This window comes from Rhizopus microsporus, assembly GCF_002708625.1.
Source record: "Rhizopus microsporus ATCC 52813 unplaced genomic scaffold scaffold_1, whole genome shotgun sequence".
Classification (NCBI taxonomy): Eukaryota; Fungi; Mucoromycota; class Mucoromycetes; order Mucorales; family Rhizopodaceae; genus Rhizopus; species Rhizopus microsporus.
Window position 1 is genome coordinate 2,199,193 of NW_019671916.1, and position 12,431 is coordinate 2,211,623.

A 12,431-nucleotide genomic window follows, 5' to 3' on the forward strand; every position below is an offset into this window, starting at 1 on the left:
TCGTTGTCGTTTGTTTGCTTTCTGTATCGACATTTAAGTTTTTTGTTGAAACTTATACCGCGATCCAACTACTTAACAGCTTTGGACAAGCCGGAAAGTGCTCAATGTCTTTTTTTACTGAGCACAGTACTCTTTCATTTGTGGCGCAAATGAAAGTCAACGTTTCTACAAAGCTTTCTTCTAGCGTTGCCTCCGTGGCGACGCAGTCGTTTGCGATACGATATAATGTTTTGATCAGCGGATTGTCACCGTAAGGGTAACTAATTACAGAGCACTGTTGACGTGTTAGAAGCAGTGCTGTTGTATTCAGGTTTGTTATTGTAAAAAGCCATTAAGTCGATAGCTTGCAAATTACATTCTTTATAAAAAGAAGAACTGAATATGATTAAAAAAAAGGCTCTTGTACGCTCTATAGTAGCTACTATAGTAATTATTATTACAAGTTATTTTTATCAGATGCGATAGAAGAATGTAAAGTAGAATGTATGTTCTACTGTAAGATTATCTCATCAAACACGCCAGATGATACGGATAGTGCAGATAAGATAGTACGGATGACACGAATCAGAGCAGACGGCGTTTTAAAACCATGGCAGAAAAAATGAAGTGAATCAGAAAAACTATCAGTAGTGTTGTCACAGAAATGCAAAGCAAAGAAAAAAAGATACTGACGTCAGCTACAATTCAATAATATAAAAAAGCAATGCCTCGTTGAAGGCCGCAAAAAGAACTACTTCAAAAATATGCAACCGCCATACTCCCGCTCCTGTTTGTTATCGCGTCTTGTGATCATCAGAAGGGCAGATATGTAGTGTTTATAGATAACTTCGAGGCGGTAATGTACAGTACCTTCCAAAAGATAGTTGTCATTTTTTAAAAGTTCATTTTTTGTTGTCATTAAAGACTAAGCAGTAAAGAAAGTGACTCTTTTGTAGCTCTATTACAGTTATAAGAGAAGAGAATAAAGGTCATTTACATTGGAGTATTAAAAAAATGAGAGCTGTGAAGCGACTTTTGTATTTTTTATTGATTTAATATTTGATGGGTCCGCCACGAGCTTTGATAACATCTTTGACCCTTCTCGGCATGAAATCAGTTAGCTTGTTGATGGTTTCTGGAGTAAACTCCCTCCAAACACTCTCCAAAGCTAGTTCTATGCTTTGTTGTGCTTTAGCATGAGGGCATAGAGCATTAAACCTCTTCTTCATCATGCTCCACAGATTTTCAATGGAATTTAAATCCGACGATTGAGTTGGCCATGACATATTCTTTATACCCTTTGCCTCCCTCTATTCTGCAGCAATTTTCGCTCTATGAATGAGTGCTCCATCTTCCATGACATAGGACTATCTAGATGTTTGCAGAAGGTTAGTAGAACTGGCTCATATACCTGGTTTATGAAGTGGACACTTGTCTTCATTCCTTTCTTCATAAACACAAGATTTATGCAAACTATATCTTAAAAAAGAATCTTGTCTATGATCAATCATAACATGCAAAGACCACCTTTATCCCCTACTTATTATGCAATTTATTGCCAGACTACATAAATTTTGTACCAAATTATCTGCCAAGATTTATTGTAAAGCCTTATTTCGTCTTCTTTTCTAAATCAAAAACTCCAAAACGTCTGTTAAAGAAAAATTCCTTAATAAACAAGGGGAAATAGTAAAGGACGATGAATATCCATGACATGGCACCCGTAGTAATATAACGAGGCGCTGTAGCTTGACTGACTTTCTTGACGACACGCGATGCAAAAACTTCAGTTGGAGTAGAGTGAGGACCTAGAGTAATCATGTTAGAGTCACCACACGTTGTTCCCCATCATTTTGAGTTACCTTGAGATAAGGATGCTCTGGCAATAATGTAGTTGGCGACGGGTGCATAAAGGGAGCCTATTCCGTACATATTAGAATCCCCTTTCCCCTCGCATAATATTTTTGATGCTTACCTTCTGGCACAAGATTGCCTGCTTCTCCAGCTGCTCCAATGTTGGATCGAATGGCGCCTAATAAGTACAGCGTTAATAAGTCCCATCTTTTATTGATTCTTTCTCTCTCTCCCTCTCTTTTTTTTACCTGGAGCAACAACAGTGACTTGGATACCAAAGGGCTTCAGTTCCATACGCAAGGTATCCGACATAGAATGAACAGCAGCCTTAGAGAGAGCATAGATACCTTTGAAAGCAATGGTTAGATGATATATACAAAATATACATTTTCTTTTCGCTTTGATTTTTCATTTACCAGCCCAAGGTGTACTCGTGTATCCTACCACAGAACCAATGTTGACGATCTTACCCCTCTTTCTCTTGGCCATGTGAACAGCAACAGCACGACACATAGCAAGGGTACCAAACACATTGGTATTTACACATTGTTGAGCCTTATCCAAATCGATATCAAGTAGAGCACCTACGGCACTAGTAAATGATTAATAATAAAGAAGGTCCTACAGCAAAATCTCTATTTACGGCACTCCTGCATTATTCACCAAGACGTCTTTATAAAACAAATATTATCAATTCTTAGTCTAATGTGTTTCATGTTTATTTTACCTATATGTCCATATTTGGCAATGACATTCTACAAGATATCTCTAAATGTTACTCTCTCTCTATGTCATATATATATATATACCTCGACAACCCGTTCGATTGATTCTTGACTCATAATATCTAATCTTTCTTTATCACAACCAAATTCTACAATAGATTAATATATCATAAACAAATGTATGCATGATAAACACACCTTCCAGCCCCTCCATGGCCTCGACGCGACGTGCAGTAGCAATGACTTTATTTCCTTCTTTGGCAAATACCTTTGCAAGTGAATAGCCTGTGTATGTCAATCTTTTTTGTTATTATACATCCTTTCATGTATTTTACCAATGCCTCCACTTGAACAGCCAGTGATTAATACGATAGGTTGGTTAGTCATATTTTCAAATAGAAATAGAAAAAAAAAAAAAGAAAAATAAAAGAAAAAGATGACTTAGTTTGATATCCGCCATAAAAAGCAACTAGAAACTGATGTGATACAATAGTTTGGACCTAGAATTTTGTTCTAATGATAATCTTGTTTATCAAACACATTTACATACTTTAATGACATATTATATGAAAGAGTTTATTTATGCTGTACAAATAATAATAATAAATAAAGAGTAAAGAAAGAAAGGAATGAAAGAGAGACATGTTGGGGGTATAGATTCGTGGTATATATATATATATATATATATTATATATATATGTGTGTGTATATATGTGTGTGCGTAAAATATCTAGTTGATCAACATAATGCTTTCATATTATTTGTTTTATGATGTTGATGTCCACAATGAGTCGCTAATGTGTTATTACTTGATATTGATGAAGTATCGTCTTCTAATGCAGGAAATGAGAAATAAAGCTCTTCAAATGGACTTTTTGCTTCGATAGGTACTGATGTTGGTTTATTATTGGGTAGCACAGACTGTAAAAGCTGTTTTACAATAGAGGGTATCTTGTTGGGTTCTCGTTGATTGTTCATTTGTTAATAAAGAGAAAGAGAAAAAGGGAAAGGAAAAAAAATAAGGTTGATGGGTGCCTTTTATATTTATTTTAAAAAGAGAGGTGATTTATTGATTCTAAAAAAGGGGACAGCATGTGCTTAAAATATATATGCTCAAATATGCCTCAAAAAAAAAAAGGGGGGGTGCACAATCTCCTCATTTCTTTATGTTTCTCTCTTTCTCTTTATCTCTCTCTGTCTCTGTCTGTTTGTGTCTCTTTGCTTCTTTACACGTGTCAATCCGATACTTTATTGTGATTTTCACTTTTTATAATCAACTGTTAATGCCAAAAAAAAAGAGGGCGCGTACCCTTCTCTCTCTCTCTTCCTTTCTCTCTCTCACGCATTTGCAAAAAAAAGGTGATGTTTTTTTTATTATTATTACGAGTCTTGTGCTTTTCTATTCTTGGCAGCAATTTCTAGCAACATCCATGCTTGTGAAAATAAATGATAACTTTTCTAGTTTTATATTTTCTCTTAAATAGAATGTGTGAATAGTTCAACAACAACAAAAAGAGATGTATCCATTTTTTTTTCCGTTCTGGATCTTCTCTCTTTTTTTTCTATATATTTTTCCCATAACTCGGAAGCTCTGATCCTTTGCCTCAGTTTGTGACACTGACAACAGCCACTTTATTTTTACCATTTCTTTCTTTCTTTGGAAGTGTCTTGTTGACATGTACTCTGAATGGCACAAATGATTCATTATGTTTAAACATATTTTCCCCCTTGTCAGTAGTTTACTTTGGTGAAAAGAGATTGTTTTTTTTTAAAAAAAACAATCCGTATTGGTTCACTACAGACAGGTCATTTGACGTTTCACTGCACCATAGCTATCCACGATCCATGCCCTGGACTAGAGAAGGAAAGAGACAAAACCAGTTTCATTAGCATTTCTCACTTATTTGTTTACTCATAGACAAATCTTTTTGATCTTTACTGATCTGTAAATAAAAAATAGGGTAAATATTTGTTCGGTAAGTGAATATGCATCTCTTTCTTTATTGTCTTTGAAACTATTTCACTTTACAATACAGTCATCCTTTATACAAAAAGGAACGCGTAAACATTCAGCTGTCCCTCGCTCGAAAATAAAAAGGATTCCTGCATTCTATATCTCATAGTACACACACACTCTCTCTCTCTGTATAAGCACAAGAGCATTGCCCGCATCAAGAGATATAAATATTTGACATATAGAGAGATCATGATGTTTTCATGAACTACATGATCGGACCCGTTCATGTGAGCATTGTCTTCCTAAATAGTCACTGTTTCACCATTTTATTCTGTTACATTTACTTTCTTTAAAGCTATTGGACATACATCCTCTATACAAATCCTTAATCACTTTTCCATTCAAAATCGTCTCCTCTACAATCGATCTACAGTGACATGACTTGACACGGCCATACCAAATACCTGTCTGACCCTTGTGGATATAGCAAATAACGTTTCCCGCAAATTTATGACCTTTTTTTTCCAAAACACATCTTAAAACTTTAGGTCACAAGAGTCATAACACACTTACCTCCAACATGGCTCACCATCAAGACAGTCGTACCTCCTTCTCCATCATGAACGTCTAAATCTCTCAAGACATGATCAAACTCACGATTCAAGATCGGTGCTGTGATACCACATCGCTTATCTCTCTTTCTGTGTGAACAAATGAGAATCATTGATTCATATGGGTTTGGATAGACACCAAGTTCCTTTAGATCAACCGATTTGAACGCCTCTTTCACGTCTTCTAGTGGTCCTTCAGGCAAGGGCCGCTTCACAAAGACGTCATAGATGGTTTGAGCGTCATCAGCCGTGACATTACCGACGACGATGTTATCTGGCAAGATGATCACATCCATCGCACATTGAACAGTAGTTGAGTGTGTGGGAATATGAGATGTGTTGGTAATAAACGTACGCCAGGGCATAGGGTTCGCCTTGATCATGGCACTCAATTCGGCAGCAAGGGTGCCTTCGTCTTCTTCTATACGTTCTGCCCAATCACACTGAGCTGTACTGATCATCAAGTGTCGTCCATAAGGTGACATTGAACCTAGTAAAGGTGACTCGGTATCGAATTGAAGATAGGAAGGATAGGTTTGGTGATCGTCGCAATCAGCAGAACAGTTATTGCAATCTTGTATAACGACATCTTCAGGTGGTAACTGATCAGGCTCAACCTCGACTGCTTCTTCTTTCTTTGTTTCTCCACCGGAAAAATAAGTGCTGATTGTATTCAAAATGGATGACATAATTGTGTAGAAAGAAGAAAAAAGAAAAAAGAAAGAGGGAATGGGTCGTCGGGAATTGTTTTTATCAGATTTTTTTTTTTTGTTAGATGACAATACAGGTTTGCATATACAAATGAAAGAAATGATCACATAAAAAAGTTATAAACTATATAAATTGATGAGGGTATCATTTTTTTCTTTTTCTCTTTTCGCCTTTCACCTTAAACTCTTTATTTCTATTATGTGCGAAAATCTGATAATTATGACAGTGTGAAACACTTTAAAGTCTGTAGGACAACAATTCTAATAGAAAAAGTCCGATTTCTGCTTGTGTTATCGAACCATGAAAGGGCTGAACGTTTCTTTAAGCAGTTTGAAAATAAAGGTCAACAATGTCATCAGGCATATACATACATCTATTTTATACATGAAAATTATTCGCACAACAAGATCAATACTTTATAACAGAATGAAAATTACGTATACAAATGGAAGCTAAAGAGTCTATTCATCATTTTGTTTAATGCATAATCGTAGCTACACTTGTTCTTTTCTTTACTGATAGAAGCTTAACAACATTTTAAATACAGTTTTTCTTCTTTTTCTATACTCTTCACTTGAGGTGTAACTATGATGGTGCTACTATGACTCTGGATGAGCGACTGTAGGTTTCTTTTAGGCATATAAAATTTTGCACTACAGTTTATTGGAAAAATAACAAGACATGCCTGTATAATGAAATGCAAGGATCAGAAAGAGATGGTGGTGAATCTTGAGGCATATTTTGCAACGGTGATGGCCATTGAGTTATATGCCATGACTTTTGATCACACAAAGCTGAATAGCCGTATCATCTGTATCATATTCAAGCATTGATAACACCAAGTTCATAATATTTAAAAAAAAGTTTCAAGTTAAAGAAATATCTCACATAAGAGAAGAAATATACATCTGACAGCAGTAAAGAATTAAATATTATGTTTTCAAGCTTAGCTACTTTAGAAGATGTAGCAAAACCGCTCTTAAAAATAAGCATGCAGTTGCATTTCAATGCGTGACCGTATTTTTGTAAGGGATGTAGAATGACTACACATAGGCTTCTAATTTCTTTTTCATTATACAAAATGACAAAAACTACAAAAGAACCACCATTGACAGCTGCCTTTCTCGGCGAATACTCTGATAGTAAGCAAATCATTATTTTTTTTTCTTCTTTTATTACAGGTTTTATTAATTACAACAACAGCTGTGGAAGATTTACCTCTTGAATTACGACGAAATTATACCCTCATACGACAACTAGATGATAATGCAGAAGAGCTGATGTGTCAAGTAGAAAAAGAAACAATGCTGATAACAGCATCAGGGAAAGATTTATCACCAAAAGAAAGAAAGAAAAAATTAGAGCATATTAGCAATCTATTAAAGGAAGTGATTAATAAAGGAGAAGAAAAATATGCACTGGCTAAATCAACCTATGATTCTGTTGATCGACACTGTACAAAACTAGATAATGATTTAGAGAGAATAGAGGCCGAACAGCAGTTACTGGAACCAACACATAGAATGTATGAACATGCTCAATATGAATCAATAAAACCTTCTCAAGGTGAATCAAGGAGAGGCAGAAAGAAAAAAACAAGCGAAGAAGGCTATTCTTCTGATGATTTACAAAAGTAAGGAAAAAGAAAAAAGAAAAAGAGAAATATAGAATGCTAATCCATTATATTCTAGGGAAATCTCCTTCAGTAACATGCCTATTGATCCAAATGAACCACGTTATTGTTATTGTCAACGAGTCTCTTTTGGTGAAATGGTTGCTTGTGATAACCCAGGCGTAAGTCAATTATTTTATTGTGTATATGTATATACTTAGTTCAAAGATATAGTGTGAGATCGAATGGTTTCATTATGAATGTGTTGGGTTAGATTCGCGGCCAAAAGGAGCATGGTTCTGTAAACATTGCGCAGTTAAACATAATGCAACAAACAAAAAGAAACAGAAACACTAATCCACTCTGGCCTTCTTCTTTTTATCCTCTTCTTCATTACTCTTTTCTGCTAAACGCTTCTTGTTTCTACTACAATGTTAATAAAACAAATCTTTAATGAATGCATATATGTATAACTTACAGGGTTGTATCTGGATAGGTCACCAGACGTAGACGATAATCAATCTTCTTTGCTTCGTCTTGTAATACCGGTTTATGATCTTCTGTGAATAACTCAATGATTCCATTAATGATACTGAGCAGCTTTGCAGAATTTGACTCATTAAACTTTTCTTGTATGTAATTCTTAATCTGATCTTGGAATCCAGCATGATCTTTGCTAGCAATCATGAAGGCTGCAAGTGCAAGTTGAGAGGGTTGATAAATCAGCGGTAGATCCGTTAGCAGCATATCAGGAATAGCATGGTTCACGACATGTTTATACACTAATTTTAGCGTCTTCATATCAACAGACTGTTGCATATCTAAAAATAGGCCATAAGCCGGTCTAAATGGATGATGTACATAGTACTGAAACTTGAGTCCCTGAGAGACTGTGAATTCTAGGTTGAGTACACCTTCTGTAGATGGGAGTCGCAGCGACTTTCCGAAATCCTCTATTGATATTCTCTCACTTTCTGACTTGGTAGCTAGAAACAGACAAGTCAAACTAAAGAAAAAAGGGGTGAGATGTGTTTAAACATATAACAGAGATCACATTACAAGATATCCTTGGGATGATAATCCATAACAGTATTGTATAAAAAGAATCGCTTCATATAGATCACAGCTGTTGCCATGACCATATCACTGAATTTCAAATGCTTGCACATGCCTTCCAACTGTTTTTCATAAAACCGACATAATGCCAGTTCTTCTTTTGCTGAAAGAAACTTTTCGTCGTCTACTTCCTTGGAAATGCATTAGCAATTTCATTGAATAATATAAACAAACTTACTGAATCCTTCTTTTGGTTCTTCTTTACGCGATCAATAGCTTCTTCTGTTCGTTTATTACGAATAGTCCAGAGCTGTTCTGGACTAAACCGCCAGTGTTGATATTGAGTTGATTCTTCATAGATGGCTGGCTTTTTTGTTGGTGTTGACATTAAGAAAATGAGAAAAAAAATACGTGACGATAGTCAAGTCATTTAATTTTATGTAAGATTAAGATCGAGATATGTTTATTTCTATTAATACATATGTGTATATAGCTGTATACACAGGTACACACATACACACATTATGTCAAGACGGAGAGAGAGGGTAGAGGATACACTTTATGGTAAAGTGGGCTTATTATCTACCGAGAATAATGATTTGACGTATGGCTTGACAAAATAGGAGCACATACCAATTTTAGAAAGTTCATTTCAAAGACGATCATGTTGAGTCTATTTCCTTACAATACATCTTCTTCTGCTCATCAAACATACTTGTATTATTGAATTGATACAATTGAATAGCACAAATGACCCCACAAGTTGAAGAATATAGTTAAAAAGTACTACACCGACATAATTCACGCTCCATTTGAATGCTTTGTCAAGGAGGAGATAACTTGAGTCTACGGAGTTTCTTTTTGTCATGGTGATGAGTGACTCGTTATCGAAAGAGAGAGTTATCTCTCTCTTGACCTTCACGAAAAAATGTCAGACACTTTGAGTCCGAAGACTTCTGCATCTAGGTGAAGTTTTTGGAATTATGTCTTTGGCACATTTAGAAAGAGATTATTTAAATGATAAAAAGATGATGAGCGTTTATACATGTAGTGTGGCCCTTATACACTATTTTTAAAAAGATATGTCGCGCTGGCTTGTCGCTTTTTCGTATAAATTGTATTATAAAAACTGCAAAAATGCGACTTTACTTTCTAAAAAGGTTGTATTCCCAAATAGAGATATGATATTCGTGTCTTGGTTATGCATGAAAGAGCAGATGACACTTTACCTTTTAACAAAAAGGAGACTAAATTAAAATTTAACTCAATCTAGTAAATTTTTGCGTTGATCTAAAGTTTTTTTACTATTGTAATAATAAAGAGTGATGGTTTTTCTTGAAATCAGAGTGGGGGATCTTCTTCATCTATATATCGAATGCTATTACTTTGTTTGACAAGTGATTTATGTTCATGAGGAAAGCAGTCAAAGAATGAAATTGAATCCCTCCTAATTGAAAAAAAAAAAAGACTTTGATATTCTTTACTGCTTTAAAACACAAGTCATGTAATATTTGACGATACAATCGAGCGCAAATCGTTTCTTGATACTGTGATAACTTCTATTATGAGACTCATCGTAAAGAGCATCAGTTTAATTTTAAAAAAGTAATTTTATTCTGAAAGGTCCCACAATTGATTGGATGTAGGTATACTAATCCAGACAGTCGGAATGTGCTGAGTCCGCTTCTTGGCATGCATAAGGCTAGTATAGTAAAGAAGCCCTTTGTTATCATGCGCTATAAACGAGCGGTCCTCCCATTTTTTTTTCACTTATTAAAACTATTGCAAAAGAAACACGCACACATACACACGCATACATATATATAATGACATATTTATATAAGAAAAGGGAAATTTATATATAATATAAACAGCATAATTCAACATAAAATTATATTGCTCTTTTGCATAAATGACGTAATAAAGTAATATCAACTTAGTTCCACTGACTTGCAGTTTCTGGGATAACAGGTTCTTCGTTAGAGCGAATCATGGGTAATGAAAAATTGCTAACTGGCTGAGGGTAAGTATGTTGCATGCGTTGATCGTATGACTGCTGCTGTTGCTGTTCCTTCTCAATGACGGGATAAAAATGAACAGCATTTCGTTCTCGTTCTCTTTGCATGTGCATTATGCCAGATTCAAAAAAGGGAAGATCTGGAGGTGAGGTGGCTGTGAATGAGCTATAGGGAAAGGAGGATTGTAAACCGCTGTAGGTGGGAGGTGGATAGGATATGGCGTATTCATTATGTGCAACAGATTGTTGTGGAGATGTCATGATAGTTCTGGCTTGTTTTGGAAATGGCATAGAGGATGATGTGGCTGTTGATGATGTGGATGTAGGTGAAGCCAGAGGGTAGAATGCAGAGGAAGACGAAAAAGCTTGAGGAGGCGTTTGGTTCTCTAGGACAACGCAACTCGATTGTGGTTTAGTGGGCAGTCTTTTGTCTGTGAACGGACGTGACAGATGTACTTGAAGACTATAGCTCGGAACATGCACCAACTGGATACCCTTGGCAAGTTCAGGCGAAGAAGGAAGGTCCGGAGTGGATTGGTTGGCAGATGTCTTTCGTTTCTTTGTTGGAGGCGATGCTTGATCTTCAGATGGGGGAGCCTTGGTGCATTCATGTAACCAGCGATCTGATTCTAATTGTATCATATTAGGCTGTAAGTCTGTCAATAATGTATCTGGTGATAGTCTTGCTTTTTCGCATAAATTGACAAAGATATGCTGCAGGTTATCTTCAACCGTCAAGGTCCATTCATCATTACTTGCTGCGACAGAACAGAGTTTACCAGATAAGAGAAGAAGTCGCTGAGCACGCTCGACGATACTCCTCTGACGAATACGTTTACGTTCCTCCGTGAGCCTGTTGTAAAACCTGCGTTCGTTCCATGTGATACTTGGATACCTCTGTCTGACAGTCTCTCTAATCTCGTGGGTTTGAAGCTTTTGGCGAGCAAGCTCGACAATAAGTTCAGTCACTTCGGATGGCCAAGCCTTGACCATTTCATCAGGAGATAACATGGCATGGTTGTGTTCGGATGCATTAGGATTCATTGATTTTCTAAATTCCCATTGTTTGTGTTCATTCTCTGACAGGACAACGCGCCATCGACAATCACATCGCTTGGAGGGTCTCTTCCTTTGTGGGCTTGGTTTTGGATTTCGTACAGAGTCGGGCAGGCCCTCTCGTGAACAATAGACGTAGATATTCTAAGATATAAAATTTAGCATAGGATAAAGAGAATCTAGTAGTGACTTACTCTATTTGCACTTGCTTCCTGTTTGACTGTGAAACCAAAGTCAGCACAGACAGAACGACAGTATTCAATAGCAAGTGCGCTCGTAGGGAATGGTTTCTTTAATAGTTTTTCATACAAAGGTTCCATCTAAGCAAAATAATGTTAAACAAAAGGATGTAATATAAACTGATTTGCTTACAGATACACGAACAGGATCATCTTGTGTTTGTTGTTGTTCGTAAATAGGTTTATTGTCTTTGATCATCATAAATGTAAACAAATTTGACTTGCGTCGATTATAAATAGTTCCTTTTTATGATTTAAAATAAAAAGAAAGAGGGAAATTAGACTATTAAAAGCGTATATTTATATAAAGAAGAAAAGAATTAAATGATAATATATTATAGTAAAATGAAAGAAAGAAAGAAAGGTAGAAAACAAGTATATTTTTTTTTCTTTATTCAATATTCAAATAGTAATTGTAATTAAGGAGAAGGGCAAAACAAAAAAAAAAATAATAAATTGACAAAACTTGCATCTCAACCGACACAAAGTGCAATCACATAACAACAACAACAAACCGCACAGATAAAGAAAATCATTTTTAGTTAGGAGGCATATGCAAGGGCAAGAACAAAATGTTTTAGGGAGAACTTTAAACAGTCGAAGGAGCTTATTGT

At 35.7% G+C, this 12,431-nt stretch overlaps 5 protein-coding genes across 5 annotated transcripts; 1 reads left to right on the plus strand and 4 right to left on the minus strand.

Annotated features, from left to right (window-relative positions):
• Positions 1-1,501: 1,501 nt before the first annotated feature.
• RHIMIDRAFT_12232 (NAD(P)-binding protein) lies at positions 1,502-2,961 on the minus strand. Its single transcript, XM_023605420.1, has 10 exons — positions 2,894-2,961; positions 2,757-2,843; positions 2,643-2,707; positions 2,561-2,588; positions 2,477-2,504; positions 2,250-2,425; positions 2,082-2,180; positions 1,955-2,011; positions 1,842-1,898; positions 1,502-1,787 (listed from the first exon to the last, which is right to left on the minus strand). Exons 1-10 carry the CDS (start codon positions 2,943-2,945, stop codon positions 1,591-1,593), a joined length of 846 nt encoding a protein of 281 aa, XP_023471501.1. The 5' UTR covers positions 2,946-2,961; the 3' UTR covers positions 1,502-1,590.
• A 1,488-nt stretch (positions 2,962-4,449) lies between these two features.
• Positions 4,450-5,822, minus strand: RHIMIDRAFT_288606 (uncharacterized protein). The gene is made up of 2 exons (XM_023613581.1): positions 5,089-5,822; positions 4,450-5,030 (listed from the first exon to the last, which is right to left on the minus strand). The coding sequence occupies exons 1-2, from the start codon at positions 5,813-5,815 to the stop codon at positions 4,834-4,836; spliced, it is 924 nt and encodes a 307-aa protein (XP_023471502.1). The 5' UTR covers positions 5,816-5,822; the 3' UTR covers positions 4,450-4,833.
• Positions 5,823-6,901: 1,079 nt separating this feature from the next.
• Positions 6,902-7,950, plus strand: RHIMIDRAFT_254821 (uncharacterized protein). Its single transcript, XM_023611119.1, has 4 exons — positions 6,902-6,979; positions 7,041-7,470; positions 7,529-7,631; positions 7,684-7,950. Exons 1-4 carry the CDS (start codon positions 6,919-6,921, stop codon positions 7,804-7,806), a joined length of 717 nt encoding a protein of 238 aa, XP_023471503.1. The 5' UTR covers positions 6,902-6,918; the 3' UTR covers positions 7,807-7,950.
• Positions 7,924-8,893, minus strand: RHIMIDRAFT_195322 (cyclin-like protein; the record flags this gene model as incomplete). Its single annotated transcript, XM_023606029.1, has 3 exons — positions 7,924-8,455; positions 8,509-8,696; positions 8,744-8,893. The coding sequence occupies 3 exons, from the start codon at positions 8,891-8,893 to the stop codon at positions 7,924-7,926; spliced, it is 870 nt and encodes a 289-aa protein (XP_023471504.1).
• A 1,432-nt stretch (positions 8,894-10,325) lies between these two features.
• On the minus strand, positions 10,326-12,246 carry RHIMIDRAFT_254828 (uncharacterized protein). The gene is made up of 3 exons (XM_023611120.1): positions 11,951-12,246; positions 11,773-11,898; positions 10,326-11,722 (listed from the first exon to the last, which is right to left on the minus strand). Exons 1-3 carry the CDS (start codon positions 12,017-12,019, stop codon positions 10,442-10,444), a joined length of 1,476 nt encoding a protein of 491 aa, XP_023471505.1. The 5' UTR covers positions 12,020-12,246; the 3' UTR covers positions 10,326-10,441.
• Between the last annotated feature and the right edge of the window lie 185 nt (positions 12,247-12,431).

Excerpts from the sequence above, each read along its gene's own strand:
- RHIMIDRAFT_12232 (XM_023605420.1), bottom strand. The coding sequence starts at position 2,945 with ATGACTAACCAACCTATCGTATTAATCACTGGCTGTTCAAGTGGAGGC. Across the intron at positions 2,505-2,560 it reads TGCCAAATATGGACATATAG|ACGTCTTGGTGAATAATGCA; the intron begins GTAAAATAAACA and ends TGTTTTATAAAG. Across the intron at positions 2,012-2,081 it reads AGTCACTGTTGTTGCTCCAG|GCGCCATTCGATCCAACATT; the intron begins GTAAAAAAAAGA and ends TGTACTTATTAG.
- RHIMIDRAFT_288606 (XM_023613581.1), bottom strand. The coding sequence starts at position 5,815 with ATGTCATCCATTTTGAATACAATCAGCACTTATTTTTCCGGTGGAGAA. Across the intron at positions 5,031-5,088 it reads GATGGTGAGCCATGTTGGAG|GTCATAAATTTGCGGGAAAC; the intron begins GTAAGTGTGTTA and ends TGGAAAAAAAAG.
- RHIMIDRAFT_254821 (XM_023611119.1), top strand. The coding sequence starts at position 6,919 with ATGACAAAAACTACAAAAGAACCACCATTGACAGCTGCCTTTCTCGGC. Across the intron at positions 7,471-7,528 it reads TCTTCTGATGATTTACAAAA|GGAAATCTCCTTCAGTAACA; the intron begins GTAAGGAAAAAG and ends ATTATATTCTAG. Across the intron at positions 7,632-7,683 it reads TTGCTTGTGATAACCCAGGC|TGTGAGATCGAATGGTTTCA; the intron begins GTAAGTCAATTA and ends TCAAAGATATAG.
- RHIMIDRAFT_254828 (XM_023611120.1), bottom strand. The coding sequence starts at position 12,019 with ATGATGATCAAAGACAATAAACCTATTTACGAACAACAACAAACACAA. Across the intron at positions 11,899-11,950 it reads ATGATCCTGTTCGTGTATCT|ATGGAACCTTTGTATGAAAA; the intron begins GTAAGCAAATCA and ends TATTTTGCTTAG. Across the intron at positions 11,723-11,772 it reads AGGAAGCAAGTGCAAATAGA|AATATCTACGTCTATTGTTC; the intron begins GTAAGTCACTAC and ends TTTATATCTTAG.